Here is a 21975-nt window from a genome sequence, read left to right on the forward strand (position 1 = left end):
ATTAACAGCGGCTGATGAGGCCTCCTCTTCTTCCTCGTGTCCACTATCATATAATGTAATTCCTGCACTTGTTACAAAGTGTGTATGATGCAAAATCTGAGCCCTCATGCAGGAATAACATTGAGTGACTATCAGAAATGCCAATTTTTAACTGGGTGCACAGTTCTCAGTATTTATACACTCAAAACTAACTATTTATGCCCAAAATAATGATTTCATGCAATTTAAGTACATGTAAATTTAGTAATTTTTTTCCATTGTTACAATGGAAAACGTTAAATTAAATGGAATCTGGGTGCTCTACCGGTCTTATTTGGATAGGTGGCGCTCTTATTTGAATTTGTGTTAACCTAGGTTAATTGCATAGTCTTTTAATAAATAATTTATTGTCATTCCTCTCCCATCGGTCTCAGTTACGTGACCAGGATCTCCCCTGTTCTGTGGAAAAAGAGAAGCAATTAAAGATTTAGCTACTCATTGCTCAGGCGTTGGAAACAAAGTGAAGAGTTTTATATAATCTGATTTTATTCGGTGTATTGTACAAGCAATCCCGCAAAAACTTTTAAACACTTGAAAAACTTTAAAAAAAAATGCTGTGTGACAGGAAAACACTTCGAGTAACGCAAAACATATTTTCGAAGGGCAGGTAACTTTAAAGAAACAAAAGCAGAAGTTTGACAGGGTAATCCATGCATAATGACTGTTGATGCATCGTTGTAAACCATACCACACCTTTGACTCAGTATTTTTCCTTTCTATGTCATCAATGCAAAGAACACTCTTCAGTAAGTACAACTGTGATGTAGTCGCCCTTGCGTATTTCGACTGTATGTTGTCTGATGGTGATATATATATATATATTTACAATGGAACATATTGGATATATCACTTCTATCTGACATATTTAGTTGTTATGTCTTCCAAAATATTCTTGTTTCATTTTTAATAACAATGATGTAACACCCATTCTACCTGCATTAGCTTTAACTTTGATATTTTAGGTATTGTGTCACCACAAACCTCAGTTCATGTGATTGAGATCTGGCAGCCAGGAGTGGACCAGCAATGGGCCGTCATTCTGTCATTCTGTATGTAGGACAGAAGTAAGTGTTGGCTGTCACAGAACTGGGCCAATAATAATTTAGCCATTTGGGACCTGAGTCTCCACGCCTCAGTTAACCCCAGGCCCCCCTGTGGGTACACTGGGGCGTTTCTTCATCTACCCAACATGACAGCCATCTGTGGTCTTTTCTGACGTCTCTCGATTGTTTTGACTAGAAATCGAAAGACAGGCTCGGCTACCTGCGGGGGGAGAAAGGGGAAGTTCTTGCGTCACACGCCCTTTGTCGTCGCCACATCATTTGATGCCTTCAGAAGCGCTTGAAGCTCGGATTTTCCCCCACTGAGTAAAAGCTAAACGCTTAGATTAGGAGTCAGCCTCTTAGAAATGTGCCTTTTGGGGGGGTTTATCTATCCAAAGGATCTCCAGTGACGACAGCGTACCAACTCGATACGCGTTTGTAGTATAAACACTCTTTTTGTAAAGATATTACGTCGAGATTACCGACTGCACTTGAAAGCACCAAGTGGCAGGTTTCAGTCAGAGGAAAGCGGTTCCTCGTTTTGCTCTTTGTCTCTATTACATCCCTGCGTGTAGGATATATGCTGTCAATTTAGGACGTTAGACGGTCAAATTAACACCGTAGACAAACGTAGCTTAGTATCACACCGGTGTGATACACCTCTTAAAAATGCTCCAGTCTTTAGCCAGCAATTCCTGTGTGCGTTTGATACAGACTCACAAATCGACGTGGTATTTCGTCTCCCTGGTGGTGGGCTACCTCCTCTATCTCATATTCGGCGCAGTTGTTTTCTCATCGGTCGAGCTGCCCTACGAAGACCTCCTGCGGCAGGATCTGAGGACCATTAAGAAGCAGTTCCTCCAGGAAAATGACTGCCTCTCCGAGGAGCGGCTGGAGCAGTTTCTTAGGAAGGCGCTGGAGGCGAGCAATTACGGGGTATCCATCCTGAATAACGCATCGGCCAACTGGAACTGGGACTTCACCTCAGCGCTGTTTTTCGCCAGCACGGTGCTGTCCACCACAGGTAGGTCCTGGGCAGGCCGGGTGATGCTGCAGCCGAGCATGGCGCAGAATAGCGCAGAAAAGGCGCCTGACAAGGCCACACAAACGGGTCTTAGTACAAACGGGACTTTATATTTTGAAATATATAATCTTTGTGTTTTGCGTTTATGTTGACACCGGAAACCCCGTTTACACACATTAACCCACTCTAAAAGAGCAACCCTTGCTGCAAAACACACACACACACACACACACACACACACACACACACACACACACACACACACACACACACACCATATAAATCCAATCCATTATTATTATTAATATATATATATATATATTTACAGCTAGCGATAGAAATTTAAATATCTTCTTCTAACAGCTATAGCTGGAGAAGCAGGCCTTAACCCTCCCAGACAGCCACACATATTCTGCTTTAGGCAAGTGCATCACACACGTGGTTTTCTGTCACTTTTTCCAAGGTGTAAGAAATAGCTTTGTTAAGTTAGAAGTTATGTATTTCTTTTCCCGGATAACTTCACAAAGGGCACGCCTGCCTTGCTGATCAGTCAGCGCACAGGAAGAACTTTAGCCTGACAGATTGGCAGCAGTGAGGTTACAACATACACGGTAGTAAAGGGACCCTGTGCCCCAGTTGCTTCCTAAATGGGGAAAAATGATCGCATTATCTTGTTTTAAGTCTCAACAGAACTGATGACTGTAAACAGGACCTGACTGAGGTCTGCGTTTTTGCCTGCGTGTCATTTTACCATTCAGTCTCAGACACTCCCTGTTATTGTTGGATATTTTCTGTTGCCTTTGTTACCTTACAAAAACACATTACTCAATAGATGTGCAGTGACAATTATGGTATTACCTAGGGCAGGTCTTATTCTGAAGTGATGTAGTTACACTGTAGCTGCTAACTAACAAGTGGAGGTGAACTATTTGGGATTTTTGTCACAAGGAAACAGTTTTATCACTTGCATGTTGTGAGGCGGTAGTCCTGTGTTTTCAGCCTCTTTTTTAGGTCTGGTATGTTTTCACACCAATGCAAGTTTAGAAAAGTGAGCACAAAGTTGTTCAGCATGACTTAAACTAGACCACAGATACTGATAAAGCTTAAGCAGACAGAAACATGGCTGCAGAGAAGGTGTAGGAATGACTGTATGCATACTAATATAAAGTGCAATTAAAATATAAATGCTGGAACTGGAATTTGCAAATCTCAATTCACAATAAAACACAGAAAAAATAAAATGTTTAAAAATGCATCATTTTAGGAAAAATGTTTGCTCATTTTGAATTTGGTTGCAGCAACATGTCTGCAAAAAGTCGCAAAGGTTCCATGTTTTCCACTGTTTAGCCTCCCCTCTTCTTTTAATATAAGTCTAAACATCTGGAGGAGACCAGCTGCAGAGACATACTTTTTTGGCATTTGTGGTGCTTTCCCAGATGTGCACAATGTCAGTTCCATAGTCACGGGTTCGCACCCCCATACCATCAGAGATGCAGGTTTTTGAACTGATCGCAAGCCAGATGGTCCCTCTCCTCTGTAATCCAGAGGATCCAGTATCCATGTTTTTTCTTTTGTTTTTGTTTTTAAACATAACATTTTTTTGTTACGTTTGTTACGAACTTACAAAATGAGATTTGGCTCAGACAGGACCTACTTTAACCTGAAAACTGTGCTCGCAGACAATGATTTCTGGAAGTGTTCCTGAGCAGATTCAGTGATTGTGACAACAAAATCATTCCTGTTTTTATTGCAGTTTCACCTGAGTGCTTGAAGATTATAGAAGTCTGCTACTGATTTGTAGCCTTGTCTCTTGCACACAGAGACTTCTTCAGACTCTTTTGATGACACTATGTACTGTGTAGATAATGAGATGTTTACAGTCGTCACAGTCTTACGTTTAGGAACATTATTCTAAGATTGTTCCACAGATTACAGATGCAGTTTCTTGCATCTTTACTTCTGAGAAACTGTGCCGCTATAAGATGCTCTTTTTATACCCAAGCATGTTACCTACCTGTTGCCAAATAATGTAATTAGTTGGAATAAAATACTACTCACTTTTCAGACTTTTGAGATCTGTTGCTGCTGTAAAAGTCAAAATTAGCTCATATATATACTTTTTTAAATGAAATTTAAAAAAAAAAAGTTCAGTTATCTTAAATTTAGATTGAAGTCCAAGACAAACTGCATTAAAAAAAATAAAGGAAACTTGTTGCGTGCCACAAAATACTAAAAAAAGAAGTCGTAACTTTTATATCCTCCAAATGTTTGTTTTACTCAGTAACTGTGATGCAGGATGTTGCTGTTAGTTAAATTGAGCTCTCTTCCCATGAAATGCAAACAAGCTACAATCTTACAGTGCATTTACAGATCGCCTTTCATGGTAAATATTTGCGTGGTTCTTTCCTGCAGTCACACCTGACGTGGCAGGAGAAAGAACAACAGACTATGATTTATAGCAGTGATTACAGAAGCGTTGCAATCCTACATTATTCTGCAGCTTTTGATGGTCTTAATGTTTTTCCTCTGCAGGATATGGGCACACAGCACCACTCTCAGACGGCGGGAAGGCCTTCTGCATTATTTACTCCATGATCGGCATCCCCTTCACCCTTCTATTCCTCACTGCTGTGGTGCAACGGATCATGGTATTTAGCACACGGAGGCCGATCACGTACATCCACACACACTGGGGCCTGTCCAAGCCACTGGTGGCCATTGTTCATGCCACTGTGCTCGCCATGTTGGCCGTCTCTTGCTTCTTCCTTATCCCTGCTGCCATCTTCTCGGCGCTGGAAGAAAACTGGAACTTCCTGGAGTCCTTCTACTTCTGCTTCATTTCGCTCAGCACCATTGGCCTCGGAGACTACGTGCCCGGAGAGGCTGCCAATCAGAAGTTCAGGGAGCTCTACAAAGTGGGCATCACTGGTGAGTGTCGCTTTTGAGAGTGTTAGTAGCTAACTGTCCACTTTGATTCTTATCAGAGGTTTTTTAGTGATATTATATAACTAAATTATTCTGTAGATCTATTATTTTGGTCTAATCACTATTAAGAAAATACATTTTTGGATTACGGTATCGTTCTTAGTGCCTCTGTTTCTCAAAATTACAACATCCTTCATAAACTAGGACCTGCTTTGTTTGCACTTAAAAACAGCACTCGCTTCCTAATTAAGCTATAAAGTGAGGAAAGAGCCTCAACAAGTCACACATAGTGTCAGAATGTGTAACATATGCTAAAGAGATTGTCTTTATTTGTTCAACTCTCATTTGGAAATAACAGCTGTAGAATACGGCCAGAGTTTGAGCTCATTATCACGGATGGATTAAATTGAGGGTGGTGTAAGGGATAAAACAGCAGATAATGCAGGGCAGCAACAGGACTAACACGTCAGAGGGTGAGACAGGAACTTATGCTGTTTAAATAGACCAGCAGATCAGGAGGGCGTGTTTGGTACGATGAAAGCAGAGCAGTGTTATGTGTGGGTGAGCCAGTTGCCTGCCCAAATTAGCTCACAGGCTTCACTTCATTTAAATTGCAAATGTGTCAGAACGAATGCTGTTATTTTTCCGATGTGAGAAAAATCACTTTTAGCGGGTTTTAATATGGCCAACTTTGATCTGCCTCTTTGTGACACAGTTAGCTGGGTCTATCTTTGACCTGTTTGTGAAAATTACACCATGCGCCGTGTTGTGAGTGGATGCATCAGAATTACAGGCAGGTAGGTTTTATGTCATCATCAAAGAAGGGCCATATACACGTGGTGTCTAGGATATAGCTTTTTCTACAGTAAAGTAGAAGTAATCACTGCCTTCTACTTGAGTCTGCACATTCAATTTCTTAAAACCTTCAGTTAAAATTGCCAGTTATATGCATGTTTTTTATGTGTTTAAAGCCATATTAGTTATTCTAATAAACAAGGTTAGAGCAGTTTTAAATCTGGACGATAACCTACTGGAGACAGCAGGAAGGTCTTGCCTGCATTTTCTGGTTGTCTTGTGCAGCATATTCTTAGCAGCACCGTCAAAGTTAAGAGTGCAAAAAAGTGAAATTCAGTTTAAACCCATAGAGTCTCATCAGGGAGTGCATGCACACGAATGTCAAATGTTATTCCACTCGACTGTCTCCAGCATTTGTGATGTGGGTGTGTGGTCAGAGAGCCAGAGAGAGAGAGAAATAGACGTCAATTTGTAGGCACAATGTGCCAGTCTGTAGGAGGAGACGAGGCAGGAACAGAACGTGTCTGTTTGCATGAATGGCTCCAGACACATTCGTACAACTTCCTCTGTGAAGAATTACATGCATCGGAAGTGATATGACCATAACTGTGTTACCATTGTGATGTAAGTGGAACAACTAAAAAACAGCAGGCGTTTTGTTTAGTATATACTGAACAAACTACCTCATTTGCTAAAATCTCTTCAGTCTTGCCTTTGGGGTTAAGCAGCCACTCCTTCTGTGAGTTGCACTCGGGATTTGCACTATTCAGTGCATTCTGTATGTGTGCATTTAAACTGATAAAAACAGTAAAGAATAGCATTTCCTACAAATGCCAGGCTCTGTTTTGATATGGAAAAAACCACCAACTATCAGTGTTACACTATCCTTTCCATTTTCTCTTTGTTTCATTCTAAAGCATGCTCCATGTTTTTGTTAACATGGATGGTTTGCACTGCCCTCTTGTGTTGATCCATAAAACAACAGTGTTTATGAGTAAATCCACTGGGTTTGTATCAAGTAGCAAAACATCATCTGCAGCTACCATGCTGAAAAAATATGCTGCATTATAAATGATAAATATGCTGCAGGTATGAGATTAAGTCAGGCTTTAAACCTCTATTTAAATCCAGGGGAAGTGATTTCACATCAGGATTAAAGAAAATGCTTTTAATATGGTGTTAATTACACTAAGCACTGCAGATCATTACTCATATGCCTCCTAATCCTTATTTTTTTTGTCTCATCAGTCTACCTGATCTTGGGCCTCATAGTCATGCTAGTGGTGCTGGAGACCTTCTGTGAGCTGCAACAACTGAAGCAGCTCAGGAAAATGTTCTACCTGAAGAAGGAGAAGCCGGTCGACCGCCTCGCCATTTTGGAACACGATCAACTCTCCTTCACTACGGTGTCCAACAGCGGCACAACCCAGAGCCAGGACAAATCCCAGATGTTTGTTAGCGTCCCGACTCTGGCCTCTCCCAACGACGATCCTATGATCCAGTAAAATTCACTTATTAAGGGATTAAAAATGTAGAAGTGAGGCAGAGAGAATGAGTAGATCTTAGCTGTAGGCTTTGTTTAACACTCAGCCCTGCAAATTTTAGTCGTAAAAGAAAAAAAGAGAGATCAAGCAGATCTCAGATCAAGCAAACGTTTTCCTTTAGTGAACCACAATACTGACAATAGTGTTACGCAGCAGAGATTAAAATTATGTATATTAATAAGGCAGAAAATGAATATTGTAACAGTGGCTATAAATACAGAGGCAGTGATAAAAGAGAAAAAAACCTTCTGCTGTATTTCTGTCCTACAGACGCTCGGCACCATTGAAAGCTGCATTATTTATTGCATATTTAGGAATACTTTCAAAGTTAGGCTTTTTTGAATTTAGCTAAAATGCAGGACAAATCTCTGTTGTCTGTCTTAAAATAGTACATAAACATGTGTGCATCTTGTAAATAGAGATGCTTGACAGATATGTGGAATGTACATAATCAGGTTAATGTTTGAAAATGTAAATGTGACACCTCCAATTATTCCACGCCGTGAAGATGCTTCAAAGTGATGTTGATACATCTAAAAGGAAACTAATTATTTTAAGCTGTTTACTTGAAACGTGTCATCAGATTTTTATTTAAAAGTTGTTTTTTTTAAAAGTCAAATTAGATTATTGCTCGGCACAGTTTGTGGCGCTCCTCGCTGTTGAATTGGCTCCTGCTGAGTTTCAGGTTCCTGTTTTCGTTGCATATTATGTTTTTCACGATGGATTTATGAGGTTGACATCAGAATACATCCTGAGAACATGATCGTTTTGAGAAAGCTTTTTAAAAAAACAGGCTTTTTTTCCCCCACAGCGGACTTCCAATTAGAAACACTTTACAAGCATGTTGTTTCTCTTTTTAAGTCTGCTTGGGTCATCTTCATAGAGGTGTTAAATATTCCGGTCGCACTCCACATTGTCATATTACATCGGGAAAAACATTTGTGGATTTTCTCATGCTGCAGCTCTGTTTGGGAGTTGTTACTGTGTCAAGCACTATAATTTATTGATTCATCTGAATGGCTTAACATGTGCTAAAGTGTCTGAAAAGGGATGTGACGTTAGCCCGGTTCGAACAGAGAACTGCAGAGGGCTGACCCGTGGCATTTTACCTTCAACAAAGAGAGCTCAGTTTGCACAAGGACCCGAGTACAAGAATTCCTGAAAACCTTAGATTTTTTTTAAATTTTTTTATTGGAAAGACTTTTTTTTTGTTCATGGATACTTCGTAAAACTTGAGAGTTGCTCTAAGCTAGAAAAGAACAGTGTTGAACAGCACATTTTTTAGCGTATGTACAAAGTTTGAATAAAGAAGTGTACGTTTTTGAATATTAAGTGGGGAAGGTTTACAAAATATTCTCGGTAATTAATTCAAGCAATTCATTTCTATACACGGTGCAATAGGAAAAGAGGAAATTATGAACTCCAGAGTAGGAGCGCAGCTAAATCCCAGTTTTTATCCATTGTCTCAGATTTAAATCGAATTAAGTGACTTTAAATGAGCGAGTTTTAGGACTGAGGGAAAGTGTTATGTCAGATACAGTAGTTTCATTGTCATCATCCGTCCTCTAATCTGTTTGGTGCAAACAGACGACTGCTCAAACAGTGACGCATGCTGCTGTAATGAAAAACCTCGTTTTCAATCACAGCACCTCCCGTTTCTCTGAACGGTGACACCGGTACAATCTGTTTTATGGAGATAAAGTTCTGACCTCGTCTTTCGCATCAGGTTACAGCTTTTCATCAGGTTTTGAATGTAATGTTTTTTAATGCCTTTTTTTTTTGCTACATGACATTTAAAGCCCTGTGAGAGTGCAGAAAAACTGACTCCTCTGCTGACTTTAAATTCAGTTTCATTTGTTTGGAACAGTGCATACAGGTGTCATGACCTGAAAGATTACGAGTTGGTTCACTGATCTGCAACAGTGTGTTCTGTAGATCAGTGGTTTTCTCTCTTTCTATTTTTATGCCAGTCTGGTCCTTCATGTGAACTGTGAAACACTGATCTTGTTCAGATTTCTTCAGGAGAAGAAGGAGAACTTGAAACTTGGGGGTTACTCGCCTTATTTTTACTGTAAGATGTTTAATTGCTTTGTAGACAGATTAAGCTAATTGATGCTAAGGCTTTGATCCTACATGTTATATCAAAGGCAAAGGCTATCAGGTGAGGTAGTTCTAGCTTTGATTCGGGAATAAACATCGTATGAAGGATTACAAATGGAAGTACACTGACGTTATTTATTCATGCTGAGAAATGGCATGTTTGGAGTATTTGTATTCATGAGTTTTTTGTACATATCTCTTCAGTGGTGGATGCTATAGATTTACATTTCTTGTTAAGTACTTTAGTGTTGCAAGACTACGATTGTCATGAATACCATTGTGTATCAAGGTTTTACATGACCTTCATTTCAGCATAGGAATAAGAAACAAATAAACTGTAAAAGTGTGTCTTAAATAAAGTGTTTGTTATTAATTAATTGGATTTCTTTGTTTTGTTTTGTGTCATGAATTGCAAAGCACAGACCCAAAATGCTGGCTATTAGGATGAAACAAGTGAGATAAGATAACATAAGATAAGATAACTCTTTGCTGTCATTTCACAGTCATACTTAGTACAATAGTACAACGAAATTGGAAACTGTCCATGTTGGCACTAAGCACAATTAAACACAACAAAAAATGCAACACAACACTTTAAAGTTGTGTTTTTAAAAAGTGCAAAAAAAAAAAATGTAACAAAACACTAACCTTTATTTTTGCAATTGCAATTTCCAAAGCCAACAAAGTTAATAACAAAATCCAACACAAAGTTGGGCAAGCTAACTGAATCTAAAGTACAAAGCAGCTGGTTGAGAACAGTGGTTAGTACTGTTTTCTCACAGCAAGAAGGTCCTTGGTTCAAATACACCATCTGGCTGGAGCCTTTCTAGTTTATTGTCTCCCCATGTCAGTGTGAGTTCTCTCGGGATGCCGCTGCAGTTATTGGGATTAGCTTAAGTGGTGATTCTACATTGGATGTTGGTGTGAATGCAAGTATCAGTGGTTGTCTCTTTGTGTTAGCCCCAAAACAGGCTGGCAACTCTCAGCCTACGGCGGCCAGGATAGGTTACAGCCACCTACCCGCAACCCTGAAATGGATAAGCAGAGGCGATTGGATAGCTGGGAGAACACGATGTGACAAAGACTAAAGGGGACACTGACCTCCCTTTACACAAGACAGCAATTAAGGGGGTAAGTGAACACAGCTGGGTAACGAGATGTAGGTGATAGTAATCAAAGACAACGACACAGGAGAGAAGGTAAAACTAAACGTAAGATCCTAGAAATAAAAAACTGCCACAAGTGACTGAAGTGAGAATGGAAGTGATAACTAAACAGGGAAACAAACATGTAAGCGAACTTAATATAGGGGAAGTGACACAAGTGGATGGAACAAAAAGCACTGCGGGAACAATTAAACTGTTATGCAAAGAGGATGTAAGAACTTACGAGTAAATTCCCTAAGCAAATAAATAAAGTTGTAAATATAACCACCAAGCAAACTCAAATAGAAAATATATAAATAAACAAAAGTTGTAATAAACTCAAAAACACTTGTTCAAAGACCCAGGACCATGAGAGGCATTTCATGCGAAATGCTATAAAATTTGAACACAGGAAAATTAAGTGTTAGCTCATAGGAAATGTGCCCCGACACCTGTGTTCTCTTGTAGAAACACATGATTATATGAAGGGGAAATTTGCAGTCAGTCTCTGCTGGTTTTGTGTAGGAGGAATTGGAAAGTAAAAGCAGAACAAATAACCACAGGGTCTTTTCTAGGCTTTTTAAATATATATATATATGCTTGAATGCACCATTATGACCTTAAAAATGGATATGGGTGTTCATCACACTTTGTTTCTGCCAGTCATTCAAGCTGGAGGTGAACACGAGGCTCTGCAGGATCCGAAAGAAGTGATTAATCTGAAACTATTTCTCATTTCAGCAAACAAACAATAGTTAGGCTCCTGGGAAACTTTATGAGAGAAAGGACATTAGTAGCTGTTGAAATATGCAAGATTGCAATCAAAATCTTCCCACAATATCATGCAAAGGATTTGAATTTGCATAACATATAGAGGCTTTAGGACCAGACAATATCAGATACAATGAAATATATAAAGCAAACAGCAAAACTCTTGAAATATTTGTTTTGCATCTTGGTTTGTCCGTGATTTTGTGATGCCCTCCAGCCTCACAATCGATCCTACCTACATATTATATTGCTGTTGTTGCTGTTTTTTTTCCTAGCTGCAGGTGGCACATATCTAAGGAAAGTCAATTTAATTGTGCAGTGCTTCTGTTTTATTAAACACCTTCATGTCAAAGAGAAGTGTAACCAACTTTGACATGCAGGCACCTCTCACTGCAGCAGCCAATGAGCTGACATCCATGTTATTAACTCCATGAATATATAATACACGCTCGAAGCAAGTATTTATTCGAAGCCAATTGTGAGAGTGCAATTATCTGTCTTCAAACTGTAACTGGAATAGCTGTGTCTTATCTATCTATCTATTTATTTATCTATCTATCTATCTATCTATCTATCTATCTATCTATCTATCTATCTATCCGTCCATCCGTCCATCCGTCCATCTTCATTTTAATCAAATTCTCCATCTCCGCTGTTAAATAATGCCTGTAAATTATGGATGACATTTAACTGCCAACACAGAGAAAACAGTGCTGAATAAAAAGTAGCGAGATTGCCCCCTCACTGAAAATGAAGCATTGTGCATGCACAAGTAACATCTGTGCTTACAGCAAAATGAGATTGGAGTCACTCCAGACTCCAGATACTCCGACCAAATAGCTTCCATCTTTGGCTAAAGCTCCACTTTCCCCTCTGTATTTGCCTATTACCAGTTAAGATGCTTCATCCATTGTTTCAGTTTTTTTTGTGTGGTTTTTATTGCTATTAATTTGTGCCCACGCTGGCTGCGTCTTTTGACATACGTATGATTGTCAGAAGACGCAGCCGGGCTGTCAGTCAAGAATGTAACGGGGCAGAACAGAAGCATCCCCTGAAGGTTCATCTCTACACACTTGACTGAAATTTACCAGCAGTTTCTTGTCATTAACATTGCCATTTGACCTTTTTGTTTTTAACATGATTTATGAGCATATGGGAAGCTGTCTGAGGGATCCAGATCCAAACAACCAGATATGAAGTCTCATCCTGACAGTATTACCTATCATGTAAAGTTTGTTTCTAAACAGTCCTCATCTGGTGTTAATTGCACGTCATTTAAGACTGATATATTCCAGCTTAAATTAAACACTCGTTCTCACATAACTTAAAAGTAAAACTTGTTGTAGTAGCACCCAGTCATATATTGCATACTGCTTGACATTTCATCTTGTTTGCTTTTAGAACAATTTTGGCCCTCATATGCTCACAGTGCCGGCACTCAGGGGTCAGGCAGGACAGGGGTGGGTTGGGCTAGTTTGAGGCGACGACTGGCATCTACCCTATAGCACCGCTTTCTGATGGTGGAGCAACTCTATTTATATCCTGAAACACACGCTCAGGCACACAAACACACACACACTGGGACAATGTGAACGCGAGAGGCCTCAAGCACAACTATTCCCCACTGCTAAGTCTGCAACTGCTCTCATTTGCTACAGCAAACACAACATGTTCATTTTACTGACATACAGTGGGTGTTATTTATACTTAAAAGGTACTCAAGATTGATACCACTGATTAAAATCACACCAAGCAATGTCTTTCAGGTTGCAGTTGCTGTGTATATGTAAAGACATTTGCAGATTGCTCCAGTTAACTATGTGTTGAATGAATAAGAGGGGAGACAGACTGACAGTACCAGAAGGGAGGAGAGAAGAGACGAAAGATGCTAATTGGATGATGTAGCCACAGGCGTTTGTTCTCTCACAGCTATTCTGCAGTGAAAAACTATCTCTGTGGAGTGTGATTTTTGGAGGACATCAAGACTGAGCTCACATCAAGATTCGTGCAGGCACTGGGAGAAATTATTTGTAATCTGCTCTGGTTTTCATAGGAGATGAAAAAAAAAACCCATGACATATACTGGCAGTCGGATTAAATAGATATGAATACCCAGGGAATACAAAGAATCTTTTGGGGAAGCAACAGCAGAGGGCTCCTATTCTGTGTTTTCCTACTTTATATCCCTGTAAGGAGGAGGACTCCCTTACTACATTTATTTATATTATATTATCTGTATAGCACTTTAAAGCACACCTTTCACTTTATTAAACACACCTTATCAAGCACTTTATTTAGCATTGCACTTTAAGCATGGATTTGCACACAAGAAGTTTAAATATTTATTGCCTATTTATTGGGAATTTTAAAATCAGACACCATTTAAAGGTTCCGGGAGAGACCATTGGTGAAGAGAGTGTGGTGAATCTTTTTGTGCTCGGGGTTTCTGGGTTTTTATAATATTGGGTTTGGTGTAAAATTAATGTGTGAAATATTTAGAATATTTATGTTTTTATTTATTCTAATTGATATATTGTATACTGTGGTGGAAGGTTGGGATTTAAGAATTTACCTGAGAGTGGAAGAATGGGTTAGTCTGTGACAGCTGAACATATTTAAGGCTGCCAGTTGTCATTAGAGAGCGGGGATTTGTGTGCTGAGATTTGATGTAGAGAAGATGCTGTGGACATTAATTAGATGACAAAAGTTACAAAATGATGCATTTAACAACACAACTGCCATCAAAAAATAAGAAGATGAAGAAAGAAAGCTGACTAATTGCCATGTAAATTTCTGATATGATCAGTGTGTCTTAAACTTATCCAATAACCTCACAATGCTCTGATTTACAGACTATCCTCACTCCCCACAACTTGCAAAAAAAGAAGAAATGAATAAAATGATTAACAATTGGCTATAAATATGAAGCCATTTGTCATACGCCTTTCTGGACCTGAAGCATGCTGCTAAGTGTTCCTTGTGCAGCATGGGGCGATTAGTTGTGACCAGCTATCAATAATACTAACATGGCTGTAATGGACATAATAATGTGTTTCAGCTGGGAGAGGCTAAAGTTCTGCCATTAACTGAATGACTGCTGTCTGACTGAATCTATAGAGGCATTTGTTTGTTGACTGTATACAACACGGAGGGAACTTTCTGTGGCTACTTTATTCATTTGTTTGTCAGCAAAAGTAAAAAAGAGAATATCTAATAATGGAAATCAGGGCAGTTCAGTTTTGCCAGAAAAAGAAGACGGTTGATGCCAATCTTTTCGTCCCATCGGCGCTGTGCTGTCTGCGGCACACTGGTCCATGATGCTGACGCATAGTAGCATCAGCAGGAACTCTAATCCTTCAGGAATCTGCTTCTTCTCTCCAGCTGTGTGTCAGCCTTACCAGTAATGGCAGATGAATAACAATTGCACCCTAAAGAAATAACACAGGCCTTTGGAACTACAGGGGTCCCGCCAAAAGTTGTGACAGAATTCAGGGTTTTAAAATCAGAGAATATTTTACATCTGCTTTCGACAGGTGTGGGAGAGACGGTCAGTGGTCCACCATATTACTTTGTTTGTTTCATAACTTCTTTTCATAGCTATGATTATGTAAATTATATTTTAAATACACCTAATTCACTCACACAACAGACAGATAAAGTCAATAGTTATTGATTAAATGATAATAAATATATTTATCTATTTTATTCATTCCAGTTTTAAACTTAAACCTTCAAGATGATGGTAAATGGACTCATTCTTATATATTCTAACTCAGCTATTCACACAATCACTTTTTTTTTTTTAATGCAAATGCTTTCTATCTAACATTCACACACATTCATACTCCAGTGGATGCATTAGAATGAACACAGATTGGAGTAGACGGGGATCGAACCACCAACCGTTTGAACAGGAGGTGACATGCTCTAACTCCTCAGCCACAGTCACCCCTGATGATGTGAAACGATGCGTGTCAGATTTTGGTAGCAGAGTAAATAGATCACAGAAGATCACAGAAGAAAATCTGCTGCTTCTAATTTGTCATCTGCACATCTTTTAGGGGAGAGGCTGACTCTGCAGGATTGATGACGAAACAGAAAATGTTACAGCAATAATTGATCCGCAAGAAATTCTTCTTGGGAAGAAGGGGCAGCTTTGACTGGATGCAGAGACTGCAGCACACATGACTAGATGTGTTAAGATCTCAGAGAGGAAACGATTAATAACAAAGCACTCAGGGAAACAAAAAGGAAATTAAATATGACCACTCGGAATGAGAAAAAGAACAAGGCCTAAGGAGAAAATCGCACATCAGTCCATGCTACCCTGAGCCTATGCCACTTAAATGTCATGAAAACAACGTTCAGTGCACCACAAATAATGCCTTTCAACAGTAACAAAAACGAGAGACGCCAATGTCAAAATGTCATCTGTTTTTTAATGCTTTTGAGAACAGTGTCAGTGGTACAGTTTCCTGCAGCAGTACAATAAAGGTCAATCAAAGGAACTTGTGAGATGCCGCCAGCACATCACTCCAGAGAGAGGATATGTTAGAAGATAAAGCATATTACAGGAAAATGAGTAGGAAGTTGCATGTGCATCAGAATGGAAGATGAAGAGCTGTTTCTTCAGAGACTGCTCTGCACAAGTTCAACGAGCTTTAGCTCAAGGAGGAGTGGAGAACTTCAGAAGAGATCCCACCAGAAAGCCATATTCAATTACATCACGCACGCATTCATTAAGAGACAAAGTGAATGGTGCAGCGTACCCACTGTTTAGTGATATAAACGATATTTCATCACTGACAGCAAACAAAAGGGGAAGAAAAACAAACAGCTTCACCACAACTGGAAAAACAAAGAAAACTCTGCACACAACCAAAGAAAATGAACATATTGAAACAGAGAGGATGGCGTGACTCTGCTGCCGGGGACACAGACTGCATTTGCGTCACAGACACGAAGGCATGCAAAATAAACATATGTTTCGTGATGTAAAATGCTTTCTGCTTCGATTGTTTGTGGACGTACCAGCACAAATTGCGAAAGCAGATCTGCTCCGCACGATATGGTCTCCAGCATCCAACTGCACTGCAGATTCATACATAAGAAAAGAGGAATAAGAGACAAAGAACATATGTTTCGTGATACGTGCTGGTTTCTGTTCTGATTGTGTGTTCTGAACGCATCAGGAAAGACTGTCAAAAAACCAGATCTGCTCTGCACCATGTGGTCTCATGCATCCAACCATAAACAAAAAAGACAAAAGACTTTTAATAAACAACGAGGAAACCAGATGTGCCAGTGGGCAGCACACTGATCCAAATCAAGTCAAAGGAGGGCAGCTGGGATGTTACCAGCCGTGCTTTCTCAAAGCAAGTGAGTGCAGTGGAATCACCTGAAGAGGGCTTGATTAGCTTAGAGTCCTATTTTTCTTATGGAAAATAGATAAGGAGAAAATTGTAAGGACTGGAGGCGACTAATTTATTGGAACTGGAACTTAAACAGAGGAGTGCTGGGGGAACCGTTCTGAGACACAGCTCTTCAAGGACAGCCTCATTTGAAACGTATGTAGTTTTAAATGGAGATAAATGTTTTTCATTTCAGCCTCTCAGCAGCTCTTAGTTTGTTTCCTTGAGTCTCTACTGTGCTGCCTTCATAAAAGTTATGAGCCCTGCTGGTTGAAATAACTGTGTAACAGATGATGCCTTCTTTAGCGATGGAGAAATAGATATGTCTGTTTTCATTAGAACAAACCAAAATGCTCCTCGGTCAAACTACAGCGTGATAAGAAATGTAAAATGTCCATAAATCCTCTTAAATGCACAGTAATAAGTGTGACCTTTTTACTGGTTCAGGGTTTGTCTTCACTCTCATCATCGGCCAATCAGCAGTGGCCTGTCGCACTGTTTCCAGGCTGAATGTTGCATTAAATATTGATATTGAGCAGAGACAGGCTTTGCATCATTCTTTTTTTTTAATGGTATGAAGCTGGCCACCGAAAGAGGAATAACACAAAAGAGTGAGAAAGTAGATCAAAGCTCATAACGTGCAGAACAGAAAATAGCTCAAATTGAGCTTCTGCTGAAGGATGGGAAAATCTATGACTACTTTTCTATCACTGTATCAGTGCTGCTACTTTTCCAGGAGCACCCTGTATTCAGGGAGAACAGTAATTTTGGATTCAGTGTCCTTTATTTTGCAGTCATTCACAAGGTCCACTGAGAAATGCGCCTTAAGAAAATAGACCTCAGTGGAAAAGAGAAGGTGTAAATCGAGAAATTCTTAGCTGATTTCCATTTTTGGCTGGCTCACTTGCTCTCTTTCTTTCTAGGACACTCGAACAGTGAGGATTCATGATTAATGCACCAGTAACACCTGTGCTTCTCACAATTAAATCTGTTCTCCTGTTGCATTCATGAAAACCACTGCGTACATTCTAAGAGGATTTCTGAGTCCTTTATTAGGACCACAAACTACAAAACAAAGTTACCAAAAAGACTTGTCACTTTAAAAAGGAGAAAAACAAAAACATACTGGGGCAATATGGGTCACCTCACAGCAAGACGTTCCTGGGTTTGAATCCACCAGAAAGCTGGGGACCTTTCTTTGTGGAGTTTACATGTTCTCCAAGTGATCATGCTGGTTCCTCCCACTGTCCGAAAACATGCATGGGGTTAGGTTAACTGATCAGTTTTAAGTGGCGCTACATGTCTCTCTGTGTTAATCCAGTGATAGACTGGCAAACTGCCCAGGGTGTCCCCTGCGTTTTGTCCAGTGACAGCAGGGATAGGCTCCAGTAACCCTGAACTGGATAAGTGGAAGAAAATGGATGGATGGATGGATGGATGGATGGACGGGGGAAATGTGTTGCTTAATTTACACACGCATATCCCTATTAAGCCAAAGAAGCTTTTTTTTAATTCAATTCAATTCAGTTTTATTTATATATCGCCAAATCACAACAAAAGTCACCTCAAGGTGCTTTATATTGTATAGTAGATACAGAGAAAAGCCCAACAATAATATGACCCCCTATGAGCAAGCACTTTGGCGACAGTGGGAAGGAAAAACTCCCTTTTAACAGGAAGAAACATCCGGCAGAACCAGGCTCAGGGAGGGGCGGCCATCTGCTGCGACCGGTTGGGGTGAGAGAAGGAAAACAGGATAAAGACATGCTGTGGAAGAGAGACAGAGGTTAATAACAGATATGATTCAATGCAGAGAGGTCTATTAACACATAGTGAGTGAGAAAGGTGACTGGAAAGGAAAAACTCAATGCATCATGGGAATCTCCCGGCAGCCTACGTCTATTGCAGCATAACTAAGGGAGGATTCAGCGTCACCTGGTCCAGCCCTAACTATATGCTTTAGCAAAAAGGAAAGTTTTAAGCCTAATCTTGAAAGTAGAGATAGTGTCTTTCTCCTGAATCCAAACTGGAAGCTGGTTCCACAGAAGAGGGGCCTGAAAACTGAAGGCTCTCCCTCCCATTCTACTTTTAAATACTCTAGGAACAACAAGTAGGCCTGCAGTGTGAGAGCGACGTGCTCTAATAGGGTGATATGGTACTACAAGGTCATTAAGATAAGATGGGGCCTGATTATTTAAGACCTTGTATGTGAGGAGCAGGATTTTGAATTCAATTCTGGATTTAACAGGAAGCCAATGAAGGGAAGCCAAAACAGGAGAAATATGCTCTCTCTTTCTAGTCCCTGTCAGGACTCTTGCTGCAGCATTTTGGGTTAGCTGAAGGCTTTTCAGTGAGTTTTTTGGACATCCTGATAATAATGAATTACAGTAGTCCAGCCTGGAAGTAATAAATGCATGAACTAGTTTTTCAGCATCACTAAGAGACAGGATATTTCTAACTTTAGAGATGTTGCGCAAATGGAAGAAAGCAGTCTTACATATTTGTTTAATATGTGCATTGAAGGACATGTCCTGGTCAAAAATGACTCCAGGGTTCCTCACAGGTTCTTTTTAAGAGTAAATCTAATCTACAAAAGTAATATACTCTCTCTCAAGGTTAGAAATGTAACATAAGATGATTTAAGGGAGCAGGAACTATGAAATAATAGTACACCTTTAATAATATTACACCTTTCTCTGTGAGAAAACTGTAGATACTTTTTTCATGACTTACTATTCGACGTGTCACGTAGCAACAAAGCCCACCACAGACGTCACATATTATTAATGAATGTGCTCTATTAAAGTGGGGCAGCTCCATGCAGGGCCCTGCCACTATGAAGGCAGGCTTTGACATTTAATGGAAGGGAGAAATTGTAAGTAACACCTCTGCTTTTCTTGAAATGGCAGGACAAAATGTCAGCTATGTAAAGGTTGATTGGACCTGCTTTTAGGGAAATAAATAGATTGTTTAAGTTTTTTTTAGCAAAAAAAAAAAACTGGGCTAATTTTATGTTTCTTGGCCTTGAGCTTTGGCTCTCATTTCAAGACAGAGCCATATTTAGAAAGGAGTGCAGTGTCCTGTAGATCGGGGCATCAATTAGATCACTATCAGAGGTCTGCTGGAGTGGAAGATGGTGTACTGGATAGCACAGAATGACTGCTTTGATATGTACGACCCGCGCGTCACAGAGATTTTGCCCACATGATTACGTTTTGGCAAAGACGAAAGTCAAACTGTGAGAATCGATTTGGCCTGGGCTGAGCTGTGAAGTTGAGAGGTGCATTATACAAGATGAACTTGAGCCTCTCCTCCCTAAGGCTGTCAATGAGAGGTGTTGACCTCCTTATCGATGACTCGACTCTACTTTTTTTTTGCCTCAAGTAAAGGCAGGTGCCCTTGCCAACCACCTACCACAACTCTGTGTGAGGTGTGGCTGCATTGATCCATGCAAAACCCATCTTCAAAACACAGTCGGCACACTGCAGTGAGGAGCTCACAGCATGCAGATGCAATGCAGCGGGTGGAGAACAGACCTAAGAGGTATGGACAACACTACCCAATTTAAGCAAGGTAGAGTTTCAGTCTCTGCTTGACCTGCATGTACGGTTTCAGTTTATTTAGGAAGAAGAAGAAAATGAAAGACTTCATTTAAACTTCGTCAGATGTTTAGAGAATGAGAATCATGTTTAGGCTGAACAGTGAGGATGTTTCTCATTTAATAAATCCACATTCATTTTATACCTTGATAGTCAGGACTATTCTAGTAAGTTGATTTGAATTTCCTAGTTGATACAATCACCATCAGTGAGCAATTATCTCACTGACTATACTTCTGATTGGATGTAATCAACCACATCAGACTGTTTGGTTCTGTGTTCGTGAAAATAAGCCTCTTCTTGAATTTCTACCACTGTTCACTCAGAAATTTGAAGCACCGGCCTTGCTATCGCCTTAAAACATTGTTGGAGATCTTCGGTAAAGTACTTATGAATAATAGAACAAAGCGAACCCCAGAGGCTTGTCAAATCCGCAGTAATAGTTGCTGGACAAGATAGCCTGGTAAAGATGTTGGCAGCGTGCTAAGAAACATCTTGAACAGCCTGGACGTGTGTAGCTTATATTTCTGTGACAGCCTAAACATTCAAGAAGGAAAATTCAATCTATCCTGTACTGGAAAAACAATGCAGGAAACAAAAGCAGTACTGCGGGACAATGACTGAGATATGTCAGATTTTTGTGCATTTCTGTAGGAAAAACACTTTTGTTTTTGTCAAGACAGTTGGGTTGATTTACTATTATTCTGCTTCACTGTCATTTAAAAAAAGCTTCAGAGGAGTTGATAAGGCTCTGAGACAGAAATAGCTGACACAATTAGTAAATACAAGAAACACTTCACATTTAAAGCAGGTTTATTTGTCTTTTTTTCCACCTTGAGCTTGGGGAGACTGACTGGTCCTGTTTGAACTATTTAGGGGAACTGTTAAAAAAGGAGAGACTAGTTCTAAAGCATTGCAGTTGCTACAACCTATAAGCTGCAAATCGTGCTGCAACGTACAGCTGCCACACAAATGTCCACTCTGCATGTTCCACATGATGATGCTTCCCGTGAATCCGGCAGATGACGCTGTTGCTGTGCCTCCAGGACTCGGCATCATCCAGAGCGCAGCACTACCTTTTAATGTTGAGACAGTGTGTGCTGTAGAAGCCAGGCAGGCATGTGTTTGTGGTGGTGGGAAGAAGCAGGACGATGCTACTTGTTTCCGTAAGCCTTGGTGAGGATTTGGATTCACAGTAGCTGCCCTGCTGCATGGCCCTGAGGATGTACGGCGATGGAGAGGGCACTGTGTGGGACCGGGTCGGACGGCCCCATCGGGACTGTATGTGCTACCTTGGACCTCCTACCACTTTAATGCCGCTGTAAGACATTTAAACTTTTACTAATGCAGTGAAGCCAATCGATAGGAGGCAGGACGACCTGTTGCGCACTTGATTTCATAGCTACAACGATCAAATAAATTGACTTTATTGAGCTGAGATGTAAAAAATACAAAAACAAAAACATCCCGATTGATGCTTTATACTTAACTGCTTTTGCTGCCTCGTAATAATTGTTTGGAGCCATATTACAATTCTGCAATGGTTATACGGTCTGTGCTAGAGATGTCTGCACAGGGG

The 21975-nt window shown here is 40.1% G+C and overlaps 2 protein-coding genes across 2 annotated transcripts in view; both read left to right on the forward strand.

Annotated features, from left to right (window-relative positions):
- The first annotated feature begins 1588 nt into the window (after nucleotides 1-1588).
- kcnk1b (potassium channel, subfamily K, member 1b) lies at nucleotides 1589-9852 on the forward strand. Its single transcript, XM_026190637.1, has 3 exons — nucleotides 1589-2106; nucleotides 4639-5034; nucleotides 7075-9852. Exons 1-3 carry the CDS (start codon nucleotides 1752-1754, stop codon nucleotides 7329-7331), a joined length of 1008 nt encoding a protein of 335 aa, XP_026046422.1. The 5' UTR covers nucleotides 1589-1751; the 3' UTR covers nucleotides 7332-9852.
- Nucleotides 9853-21492: 11640 nt separating this feature from the next.
- Nucleotides 21493-21975, forward strand: part of slc35f3b (solute carrier family 35 member F3b) — a 49359-nt gene continuing 48876 nt past the window's right edge. The window contains exon 1 of the mRNA XM_026190033.1: nucleotides 21493-21717. Within this exon, the coding sequence (XP_026045818.1) occupies nucleotides 21608-21717 (110 nt within the window). The 5' untranslated portion in view covers nucleotides 21493-21607. The remainder of the gene's footprint in view (nucleotides 21718-21975) is intronic.

Source organism: Astatotilapia calliptera, chromosome 13 (assembly GCF_900246225.1).
Source record: "Astatotilapia calliptera chromosome 13, fAstCal1.2, whole genome shotgun sequence".
In the NCBI taxonomy this organism is placed as follows: domain Eukaryota; kingdom Metazoa; phylum Chordata; class Actinopteri; order Cichliformes; family Cichlidae; genus Astatotilapia; species Astatotilapia calliptera.

What these genes read in the sequence shown, in the direction of transcription:
- kcnk1b (XM_026190637.1), top strand. Translation starts at nt 1,752, where the DNA reads ATGCTCCAGTCTTTAGCCAGCAATTCCTGTGTGCGTTTGATACAGACT. An exon ending in CACGGTGCTGTCCACCACAG is followed by an intron (nt 2,107 to 4,638) that starts GTAGGTCCTGGG and finishes TTTCCTCTGCAG; the next exon opens with GATATGGGCACACAGCACCA. An exon ending in CTACAAAGTGGGCATCACTG is followed by an intron (nt 5,035 to 7,074) that starts GTGAGTGTCGCT and finishes TTGTCTCATCAG; the next exon opens with TCTACCTGATCTTGGGCCTC.